The sequence below is a fragment of the Dermacentor variabilis genome, chromosome 5, assembly GCF_050947875.1.
Source record: "Dermacentor variabilis isolate Ectoservices chromosome 5, ASM5094787v1, whole genome shotgun sequence".
Lineage (NCBI taxonomy): Eukaryota > Metazoa > Arthropoda > Arachnida > Ixodida > Ixodidae > Dermacentor > Dermacentor variabilis.
The window spans coordinates 31,653,241-31,665,667 of record NC_134572.1 but is presented as its reverse complement, the minus strand read 5'-3'; the positions used below and the strand labels follow the sequence as shown (position 1 = coordinate 31,665,667).

The 12,427-nt window shown below is 45.2% G+C and overlaps 1 protein-coding gene across 4 annotated transcripts in view; it reads right to left on the bottom strand.

Moving 5' to 3' along the window:
• The window catches only part of LOC142582408 (atrial natriuretic peptide receptor 1-like), an 87,574-nt gene extending 75,885 nt beyond the window's left edge, over positions 1-11,689 (bottom strand). For all 4 annotated transcript variants that reach the window (XM_075692099.1, XM_075692100.1, XM_075692101.1 and 1 more), the window contains exon 1: positions 10,829-11,689. In XM_075692099.1, coding sequence (XP_075548214.1) covers positions 10,829-11,573 — 745 coding nt within the window. In that variant the 5' untranslated portion in view covers positions 11,574-11,689. The remainder of the gene's footprint in view (positions 1-10,828) is intronic.
• Between the last annotated feature and the right edge of the window lie 738 nt (positions 11,690-12,427).

The following is a 12,427-nucleotide window of genomic DNA, read 5'->3' as shown; positions in this document are numbered from 1 at the left end:
TTGGTGGTTTTGAACTGGTTTCGATAGCACGTTGAAACACGAGGAAGTACAATTAGGCGCTACTGATTACGGTCAGCATTCAGCACTCATGCTCAGTATGGTTAGTTTTAGCTTTCGTTGACTAAAGTTAATAAAGAAGCTCGAGAACGAGCAAAGGACTGCGCAAAGAGCGATGCAACGAATAATATTAAGCGTAACGTAAGAAACTAGACGTGAGCGCTGTGGATAAGAGAGCAAACGGGCATAGCCGATATACTAGTGGGCATTAAGAGAAAAAAAAATGGAACTGGGCAAAGAATATAATGCGTAGGGTAGACAACCGGTGTACCATTAGAGTTGCAGAATTGGTGCCAAGGGCAGCGCAGTCAAGGATGGCAGAAAACTAGGTGGGATGATGAAATGAGGAAATTTGCAGGCGCAACTTGGAATCAGCTAGCGCAAGAGAGGGGCGAGTGGAGATCGTAGCCTTCATCCTGCAGTGGACAGAAAAATAAGCCTGGCTACTTCTGCTGATAGCGATGACGAAGGCTGTACGTATGCAGTCAACTCCTGACTGCCTTTCTAACGAATGGACACATATTGAACAGCTGAAACCAAGGGTCTCAATACGCGTTGCAGCAGGTAGTGCGCAAGCCACCAGACTACCGAAGTCTCGCGTCCTCGTCGCGGTGAAGCGACTGGGAAAGCGAGAAAGCAACGCCGCCCACTCTCCAACACAAATATTTGGCCGTCGGCGCGCCGCCCGTGGAGCATGCGATTCATCTCTCGCGCTTCGCGCCCTTACGCGCTACGGCGTGCGCGGTTTGGCGGTCGCTTAGGAGATTTACTGCGCTTGGCGTATCGCACACTTTCGTTGGCCCGATTTCTCGCTCGCCTTCTTTTTGTTTTCTTTTCTCTTTTTTTCCCTCCATAATCCTCAGAGTAACCATTGGCTTTGGCCTATATATGCCGGTGGGCTGAAATAATTGCTACAAAGGCTTAGCCGCGTGACGCCCAGTGTGTATTTGTTCATCGCACAATGAAGATCGATGGTAGTGCCAAGGAGAAACGAGGCGGCCGTAGATTCAGGTTGCAAAACGTCACGAACGATGGCCTGAGAGGCAAGAATCTCAGCGCCCCAGTTCGTGCATATGGAGCTCTATTCGCAGTGCGATTATTAGGCATATCTGCTTTCTTTATGTATGCATTTGATATTTCTAGACCTTATCGACGCCATCAAAGGCGCGAACATTGGGTAATTACAAGTTAAAGAAAAGAGGAATGGAGAACCGCATTAGTAAATAAGAAAACTAAGTGGAAGACATTCATTAAAGGTAGCGACTCCATAGAGATACCAATTAAACAACTGATTGACGGGAAATCAGATCTATGTATGAATTTATACTCTCTCAAGGCCTCATGGAATGGAGAGGGAGGATGCAGAGGAATGTATCCTTCACGATCTGTAATGGTAATTAAAAAATACTTCCTGATGCTAATCAAATAACTCATTTAAGTAAATATAAGAAACTAGAAAAAAGAAGCCGTAGATCATGGCCATGCTGCTTCACATTGGAGTGTGAGGGATTACATTAATGGATAGTGGTTTCGATACAATTTATGTATAAAATGAGCGTAAGTTTATGCTAAGTAAGCGAAACTACACTTTTTTTTGACAGAAAGGTGAGTTAACAGCGATTGTCACTGCTCAAAGACAAGCGCATCTTGGCGCGATACTGTACCGTGCGGTTTATTGTTTAGACTTCGCTAGCTTCTGGGTCAACCCACATTTTAGACTGCGCTGTCTCCGGGATCGGCCCATAAGTTGAGTAAGCCCACATGAATTCTGATTTCTGTTTTAGGCGCCCAGAGTTTGAACGAGCGCATCCGGGTGTAGGTTCGGATTTTTTACGTCTAATTACACATTATTACTGCACCGCACACAGCTATGCGCTAACTTAGTGCATAGTTGTTGTTTCAAACTTCCTTTTTTTTACTTCTTTATCATTGTCTTACCTGCACTAGAAGGCCTCTAATTGTCTCATTTGATGAAACGAAAGTGGCCAGATACCCAGAGCCCACGAATCCAAATTGATATGAAGTAACTAAAGAAGACCTTGTCTTCTAAGAAGTTTAAGGTTCTTGGACACTAGATAAACCTGCAGAAGATGGTTACCGCGAAATGAGAAGCTCGCTTTGCGGTACCCCGTGAGCGTGTAGATTATTTAATCAGTCTTCCTGTTGGAGGTTCAAAGCTGTCTAAATTACGCGGAGCATGTCTTTTGGAATTAGTAGATAGCAAGTTATATCCTTTATTCTACTCGCGCGTTTTTTAACACTCTGCAAACATCAGTGACCGAATAGGTCAGACGTTTAAAGCACTTTTAAACAAGATGCAATTGTCTTGGTTTCAACGATGCTTTCGCGTTTTTTTTATTGAAATGAATATTAGGAGAGGTTGGCGCCTTTATGGTGGCACCGGCTACTCCTTGTCACTTGGCAAAGGAAACAAATTTGCGTAAAAATGGAGAATATTGACACAAAATATGGCACTCAGTAGAACACTGGATGAATAAAAAATATAGTCCAACAGTACATGAGTCATAAAGTTCTGTGCATTGGTTCAGTCCACGTACGCATATATAAAGTCAGATATTTTGAATAGCCGAAACACACAACACATGTAATGCACTGCAAGTACAGAACATAATTACACATATTGCGTAAAAGTTGCGTTCACCACATGAACAAATTATGAACCACGAACAACGTTTATGTTACTCATTTAGCGTTTTCGGATCATCTGATACTTAATATTTTCCCAAAATGTTGGTGTCCTCCAAAAACTTCTTCAGAGAAAGAAGCGCTCTTTTTTGAAGGCTCGCAGTTGGCCATGCGCCAACTATCTTTTTTAGAGTGAATGGTCTTCTGTCTAATATCAACAAATTTGCTTGCAGTACCTTTCTTTGTGGATCATATCTCGTGCACTCGAGAAGAAGTAGGTGCACACCTTCGTCTGGATGGCCACAAGAACACTGAGGACTAGAGACACGTTTTATCCTGTACAAGAAGTGTTTCGTAAATGCAGTACCAAGACGCAGACGGTGTACTAATGTTTGAAATTTTCTATTGTCTCTTAGATTTTCCGGCATTGATAAGTTTATACATGGGTCTATAAAGTATAACTCCGAGTTTTTAGTTTGCTGATCAAACCAGGTAGTTTTGCTCAGGATCAGACGGACTTCACTACGCAATAGGGGAAGATTGGTTGTCTCTGCGTTATTATGCGCTCGATTAGCAGCTGCGTCCGCTGTAGTATTACCAGGAATATTGCAGTGCCCAGGTATCCACTGGAATGCAATTACGTGGTTCATTGCGTTTGCTTTTGCAAGTTCTTTGTGTGTCTTATACAATAGTAAAGTGTTCAAAGAATTTTTCTTATTGCTCTGTAGTAATGTGAGAGTGGCTTGCGAATCGCTAAAGATAACCCATTTTTGCGAATGTTTTTCTGATGTTATGAAACGCAAAGCACACGGGATTGCAAACAGTTATGCCATAATGGAAGATGTCTCTCGGGATAATTTAAATGTTTACTCTAACGCTAAATGTGGACTGACGTATGCTGAAGTCGATGAATTTTTATGACACGAACCATCTGTATAAACGTGGATGTACTGGGGATATAAGGAGTAAATTTGGCAGAGTGCCAGTTGTTGTGCGGCTACTATGAACATGTCTCTCTTAGATATAATCCCATCAACCGATAACTCTATTTTAGGACATCTTAACATCCAGGGAGGGTAACAAATATCCACTTTGCATAATTCAAATCTTGGTAATAATGCTTTATGTTCTCGTGAATTTTGCTTCTGTTTGTTTCGGAGAGCGCGAGGTTTAATGGATGCTTCTCGTGTTGGGTTAAGATGCGATAAATATGTCGGCATGTTTCAACCATTCATATGACTGGAAATGGTGGGTGACGAGCTTCAGAAATTATTAAAGAACTCGATGTAGCCTGCGGATCCCCAGGACACACTCGCAGCGCTCTTGCCAGTAAACGGTGAAGACGTTCCTCAGAAGTTTGCGATAAACCATAGAGAATAGGTGCCGAGTAAGCAATTTTTTTATATGAATGCGTTATGAACTTGTAGTAGTGATGAGACTGATCCCCCCCCCACGTTGTGCCAGTGAGTCGCCGAAGTACGTTTATTACTGTATTGGTCTGCTTTTCAATTGAGCGGATGTGTGAAGCCCATGTTAACTGGCGGTGAAGAATAACTCCAAGAAATTTGTGCTTTTTCACAAACATCAAAGTTTACCCATTAAGTGTGAGTTGGAAATTCTTCAGCTGTCGTCTAGTGAAAGGAAGTACGGCTGTCTTTGCGTATGAAAGACTCATGCCTCTTTCTTCTTAAAAGGTGTCGATACTATCAAGACACTCTTGCAGCGTTGTTTGAATGTCTTGCATATGAGATGCAGAGGCCCATATGCAGATGCCATCTACGTACAGAGAATACTGTAGACCAGACGGGAGTTTTTGTCACAAGGCTGCCATGACACAGTTGAATAAAAACGGACTGAGAACACTGCCCTGCGGAACGCCCTGCGTGATCCTGGGATAATTACTCTCTCCTTCGACTGCTTCCACAAATATTTTTCTAACTTTCAAGAAATTTGATACCCATCGCAGTGTTCGACCGCGGAGGCCAAGCTCTAACATACCATCAAGGATGTGTATGTGAATTACAGTGTCGAATGGTCTTTGAATGTCTAAAAATACTGTTACTGTCACATTTCCGCAACTTCGTTCATGTTAGACGCATGTGGCAATGTCTAATACTGAATCCATTGTACACCGATTTTGTCGAAAACCGGTCAAGTAATTGGAAAACATATTTGTGTGTTCACACCACCACTGCAGTCGACGGTCTATCATCTTCTCCATTAGTTTGGAAAAACAGCTTGTGAGACTGACGGTTCAGTAGGAGTGAAGACAAAGGGGAGTCCTTTCTGGTTTTAGTACTGGAATTACCCGGGATAATTTCCATGAATCTGGAAGAGGCTCTATTATCTAGATATCATTAAATATATCCAAAAGAGCCATTCTTCATACTGTACCTAGGTTCTTTAACATCATATACGTGACACCATCTGGGCCTGCGGTTGTCTGGGCCTACGGTATGACGAAAGAGCACATTTCAATTCATATAAACCAAACTCACAGTCAAGTTGAGGATGTTGTGACATAAAGCGCGCACGAACTTTCTGTTCTGCTTGTGTTGTCGAACTTGTAAATTGTAGGGAAGTAAACGGGATTCCTGGTCTGGATATAAGTTCACAGAATTCGGCAGCGACAGATGTTTCCGGAGTGCTTCGAGCTACGGCAAGAGCTCGGAGGGGATGGCTCTGGGTAACTGGACCACTAAAAGATCGGACAACTGACCATATTGTGGTAACTGGAGTAAACGGAGACAACGACGCGCAGTATTCTCGCCACCTTCTCGTAGCTAATTTTTGTAAGCGTCTGCGCGAAGTTGACTGAACTTTCTGAGCCATCTTGTAGTCATCCAGCTTTCCACTGCGGCGGTAAACCCGTTCTGCGCGTCCTCTAATTGCTCTTAGACATTCATATTCCCCGTCGGCTGCAGCATATTCATTTGGAACAATCACTTGCTTTGAGCAGATCTTGTAAGACTCACACAATATATTTGCAAAACTTTGAAAGTTCGGATGTTCGCCCAATGAGTTACTTAAATGATGACGAAAGCTTTGCCAATTAGTATATTTTGAGTAGCGCCGAGTCCACTCACTCTGTATGAGGCAATATTTTACCACGATCGGAAGATAGTGGTAAAAGATCGAAAGATCACTACCGTGCGTTTCTATGTCCGTCGACTATTCAACGTCATCAAGAAGGTCTTGTGAGCAGAGCGTAACATCTATACAGCTTGAGTAACGAAACCCCCGCAAGAACGTTGGAGAGCGGTCATTTAACACGATGAGATTACTTTCTTCTGCGGCAGACTCTATAATGCATAATGCGTCCACGGGAATCGTTATATTCTCTGCCCCAGATAACGTTATGTGCGTTGAAGTCCCCACAAACCAGCACATGTGAGTTTGCGATACCAAATACATTCACCAAGCTGTCTACTGATATTTTGCTAGAACATTGTAGATAAAGATTGATCACTGTGACGCTGGCATTTCTAAAAGATATCTTGCATGCTACGAACTCCAGTATATTTAAATCGCTCGACTGTATTAAATAGGACGGCAGGTTCTTTCTCACGCATAGCATCGTTCTGATACTTCCAGTAATGCGCGATGATTTATATATAATATAGTTTGAAAGACGAAAGTCATCTCGTACGCCTGCCTCCTGTGTACATAAAACAGGAAAGCTATGTTGAGCTAGTAGTTTGCGAAAATCAGCTGACTTATTTCGAATGCTATTAGCATTCCACTGAAATACGAAAACATTGTTGTAACGATTATTCATTGTAAGCCTGCCGCAGAGCTGTTGGTGGTTGTGGAAGCGTTATCCAAGCTCGAAGCTGCGCTAAGTTTCGCGATGTGTAACATGCAGAAAAGAAAGGCAAAAGTTCACGGCCCTATATGGTCAACAAACCGATGTAGACATTTGACAACCTTTACTCCGTGCGTGTGGCGAGAAGCGGCGGACACTTACTTACGTCACACGGTCAGGCAATTCCCTCTGACGTCGAAGGACGTCCTTCCTGGAAGGAGACAAACGGTGCGCGAAGGAGTTTGCGTTAATTAAGGGTTTTGCGGCCGCGGCCACTCGCCACGACCGATAAGTGCACCGTTTCAATGTCAGCGAGTGTGACTGAAGTCACGCTCGCACGCGGTAGGCGGGCTGCCAGGTTCGCTTCACGGTGCCGAGACCAAGGGACGGTGAGAGCTATTTGTGGCGGAGGAGGAGCGTCACACCGTCGTGAAGAAGTGATTCTTTTCCTAGAGCGCGTTCAGATCTGCCCAATAAACTGGCTAATAACGTCTCCACGTCCGACGCCTTGTTGCGCATGTTTGTGCTTTCCGAGGCTTCTGCAAAGTGACGCAGATTGCTACATGTTTGGGATAAACTGAACCGAGCGCATTACAAGTGATTGCCCTCTCCTTATACAGTATTCTCAGACTACATCTGTTTGGCAACCGCATGTGTCTATTTGATGTGTGACTCCACACGAGACCACCGACAATGTTTTTTATTTTATTGGGAAATGCTGGCTACGCTTATACCGATTTTATCTTTAGGGCAGGGCCGTACAATGGCAGCATCGCCTTTTCTAGATGACGTCACAGTGACGCCGCGTGCGCTTTCTCTCATATAGGTGGAGTCTAACGCAATGCAATGGACGCAATTCAAGGTGACGCGTCACGTTACTAATTTATTTGACTATTTGCTTCGTCGTTTGATTGATTGCCTGATTTGGTTTAAAGTTCTAAGCAAGCCAGGGGGCTATGAGAGACGCCATAGCGCAAGGCTTCGGATTAATTTCTACTACGAATGATGGATTAACCTGCACCAGAAGCTCAGTACGGTGGCGGCAGCGTTTTTGCCGCTGCCATCGAAACGTGGCCTCGGGGATGCGAATCGAACCCGCAACATCGTACTCAGCAGCTCAGCAGCAGAATGCCACAGTCACTGACCCTCCGCGGTGTGTTTAACTTTGCGTATAGACTCCGACTTAGACTTTGACAGTGAGAAATCAGACGTCATGCCCATTGTATGGCTTTTCTCATTCAGTGCGATTTAGAGACCTTTGTCACTCTGAAGGTTTTAAAGGCCGTGATCGCGCGCTATGTATTGCAAGATAAAGCTGTGCGAATTATACTGATACAACGCAGAAGGCATCCGTGTATTACACCTGCCATCAGAATTCTTATTTCATCCTTCGTTCCGAAACTGCAGAAGGCAGCCTGGACGAAGATTACGGCTCATATTTAACAATAATTAGCCACATTGTGTCTTCGTTCTCGAACAAATTAGTCTGAAAGTGATTTCCGTTTTTAAAAGGCTCGTATTAAGCTGCTGGAGAACATGTATCTACGATCTTATGCTGGTGCTTAAAAAAAGAAAAAAAAAGAAAAGAAAGAATAGAGAGAGAGAGAGAGAGAGAGAGAGAGAGAGATGTGCTCGTATGGATAAAAAGCCCCTTTTTCTTGATTGTCACCCAGAACAGCCCTCAAAGCTGTCCATTACCTCGGGAATAAAATTTGATAAGTAAATGTCAGGTCGCACTCATCACGCAGATTAGCCGAGTGTGCCTCTTTGAGCCTTTGTAAACACGCTCTCAGCATGCAGAGACCCCGCGCGCGGCGCTAGGAGCCGCGCTGGTGCGTGACGCGAATACATATGTCACTTCTGCCAGTACAAGCCCCGTTGACTAACAAAAAAGTTCCGCGTCTCTAATGGTAGCTTCATGTCGTCTCTGATTAGAATTTAAACACGCTTTTCGTGGAGACAACACGCGATAGCATTACCCTACGTGATTCAGTGCATGCGCGGTCGAGAGCTCATATTTCTTGCTCACTTGTACATGTAAGCCTGTTTTCTGTTTTGCTTTGTACACGCTGCAATATTAAAAATAGCGCTGATACCATTATATGCGAAGTTAATCAATTACTTTTATAGGCGTGGGCATAATAATGTACCATAGTGCCACTGGGCAAGAATTCAATCTGATATTACGAGCGTCTTTATTAGATTATAGCGTATCAATTGTAGTCTGAGAACACGCAAATAGCCGACTGGTGTGCTGAAATGAACTGACGCGTAAATGAGACGTGTTTTATACTGTTAACACTGATAAAGTTAATGTGGTCTGACAAATAAATAAAGGCTGAATAATACCGATAGACGGTGACATATTTCTTTTCTTCTTTCAGGATGGCGAGTCGAGGGTATCGGACTGCAAACTTGTGCGTTCCTTTTATACGTCAACGTCATTGTTTATGTAGTATAAACACCATGTGAGTGATATAGTGCATCTGAAAGCTATCAGAACAACGCGTTGTAATAGGCATAACCAACCTGATCATTTAAGAGTGATGACTAGTCGACTTGGTACATCGGAGATAATGCCGGTGCATGATGATTATACGCGATGTTGTTCTACTATGTAGTAAAGCTGTTGCGACAGATAACTGATGGTCGCAAATTTCTGCGTTGAACGCTATCGTTAGATAAAGTAATAACATGGGCCTGTTGGTAAAGGATACTTTACTTTTCGCAAAACCAGCGCTTACACGAAATACACAGAACAGTGAGACATATGCATCGCGCTGACTAGCCATCTCTAAGTGGTATTGCTAGTGCCTCGTCTACGCGCCAGTCGTCCGCAATCTGGAACGTCTTCGTATGTAGATAATGACAGGAGTTTGCTAAAAGCAAAACTGCGCACTACACAGAATACTATGAACACGAAGTTTTAACTGCTGAACTTCATTCTTAGCCAAAAAGGAGCTATATACATACTCTTTCCGTGTCACTGCACTGTAGAAAAAATAATGGTAAAGAAAAGAGATACCTGAAATCAGTAGATTGAAAGCAGGCGCTACGGGTTGTCATCAGGGTCAGCAGCGGCCACCTATAGTGTCTTCTAAGTGTTCCAAAATAATTTGCTAGCAGTTAACCAGGCTATACCACCGCTTACTGCTAGTTTAATGTGGCCGCCGCCATGGACACGCAGGTATTCTCACCGCTCTCTGCCGTTGGCAGCTTAAGCGAAGATCTTTTTAGTTCCTGCGACGCAGCGAATACATTTTTTATTGGGTCTTCTCAACAGCAAATCAGACAAACTTTGCCTGTACTTCTTGAAATGCTCTATCGGGAAAGAGGCGTTTCCCTTATGTTTGACGAATCGTCTGAATAATATCGAATCTGTTCTAAACGTTGCACAGTTTATATGTTATTGGCAGTCATATCGCATCCAATATATTGTCACACATTCGTGTTCTGAGCGATGCAAAAAAATGTACATACTTGAGAACGCAATTAGTCCACTTGAATTTTTCGCCTATTCACAGCACACTGCTATCCAGCGATGTGTTGCGACAAAACTTGGTAACTGTGCGTATTCACTCACTATTGGCGTGATGGTTGACTATTGAGTACACCCTGTAGCGTTTGTTGAAGACTTTACTGATGTACAGCAATTAAAAACGGTATTATTTTCGCAACTAGGGCAGCTGTCGGTGCATTTCATGACGTTTTATAGGGAATATAAGCACACGTTTCAAAAGAATGCATTATGCTAAGGCCGATAGCGCAACAAAATTGAAACATTCGGAGCTTGATATAGGAAAGGGTAATTTATAAGGTTAGTGCCTTAGAGCTGTAGCTAGAACAAACGTGTGAAACGATCAGACGTATAATGGTTGCTAAAGGAGAAAATTGTGCGGCATTACGACTGCATTTGTTGAAAATGTGGCGCGTGCGTGCGTTTTTAAAGGCGCGCGAACGAAACATACGAACATTGCACCTCGCTCACTTCGCATCAAAGGGAATAAGGGAGCAATTGGGTAGGAACGATTACCCGAATCGGTTCGTGAATTGATGCTGTGAAATATTGTAGAAGCACTCGTTTAATTAGTTTACTGTCCTGCTTCTTTAAAGATCTGTTCTTCTACCTTTTCTTCTGTTTCTTGTATTTGTTGTACCCAACTCCCGCTATATCCCTGAATATGGCTGCAGTATTTGAAAATAAATAAATAAATAAATAAATAAATAAATAAATAAATAAATAATCCGCTTATCGTGGCTGAAGAAAGGCATGCATTAAATGATAGTGCACTCAACAGGATTCCATTAAAGCTGACTTACTCCTGGCGCATTCCTTGATGTCAGCCATGATGGCGCGCAGGTCGGACATGACCACCTTGGTCTTCTCGTTGCGTAGGAAGTGTCTCTTGCAGGTGATGCTCATGTTGAGGCCCTCGGCGAGATCGCTCAGCTCGTTGAAGAGTGACTCGTAGTAGACGTTGCGGTCACGGTACACGATGCCGAACCTGCGCCACTCGAAGTGACCCAGGAAGGCCAGTATGGCCCTCGCCTTGTCCCTGAGGACGTACGACGTCCGTATCAGCGTCGACGTTTGGTTGGGCGTCCGCTCGAAGCCGTCGCCGAGGCCGGTGACGATTGGGATCTGCCGGTAGCCGGCGTAGCTCTCCACGATGTGCAGGTCGCTGCTGCACGACGGTCCCACGAACGCCGTGACGTGCGGCTCCTCCCGGACGAGGTCCGTCGCCTTGCCGATCGCGTAGCGCGCCGAGCAGCGGTGAGGGTAGTAGGCCGGAGTGAGCCGGAGCTGGGTCCCGTACACGCGGCGGCAGGTATCTTCGGCCGCGATGTCGATGGCCGGGCCGATACGCTGGATGTCGAAGCGATTCTCCTCGGAGCGTGTCACCATGATCACCCCGACGATGTACTCCTTGGAGGAGCCGACGCTGGGAAGCAGAAGCAGCGCGGTGAATAGGACGCCAAGACAGCACGAGGCAGAGAGCGAGCGGCCGCAAAAACCCGCTGTGGCAGCGCGGTGAGACGAAGCAGCTTCTTGGACGCGATCCATGAGCCGGCTCGACCGCCAAGCGCACGCCCCACTTGAAGCACGCTTACTGCTAGGGTGCCGTGGCCGGTATAGCGTGCGGGGACTGCTGCTGGTGGGCACGCGAGGCCCGTTGCCGAGGGGCGACTGCGACTGAAGTGAACTGAGCGGTGCCCTGTTGCCGTTCCCGAGACGCGGGGCGACCGACGCGCCGCCTGAAGCAGCGCCGAAACGGAGCGGGGGCCCGCCGAAGAGGCACCAGCCCGTCCTTTTTCTCTCTGAGCCGCCGTTCGATTAGCGCGTGCCAGGCTCGGTTTTCTACTCCGCGGGCTACTCTCGTAACAGCAACTGCTTCAGAGGGACGAAAGTGATAGCTTCCCGTTTGCGCCAAGAACACGATGTGCTGAGTTCCGCTTGCAGCAGCCACTTTGCCAGCCCCATTCATTTCCAGGACTAAGCGGGGAATAGTCGCACCAGTACTCCGCTTCTACTGGAGACAATTAGCGGCGAGAGAGATATTTTTTCTCGGTAGGAAACAAAGCGGAAAAGAAGGAAGAAACAAGCTGTGCATCGGCCGCGGAGTCATCTAATTAGAATCCCCCGACGAGCACTCGTTCACTGACCGCAATTTACTTTCTGCAACGGTAATGGAGCATACTGAAGGAAACGCTATAAAAGTTTATGCAGCTAGAAATAAAGAAGTGCCCGAACTTTTTTTAAACCTAGGCAATGTTCGTTTCGAATCTGTCGGAAAGATGTTGACGTGATGATACAGTAAGGTCATTTTTTTTTTCAATGGCATACTGTGAGCACGCACGCAAGTGAGCGCACGTACGCACGTACACATTCAAATACACCCACACGCACACACCCACAGA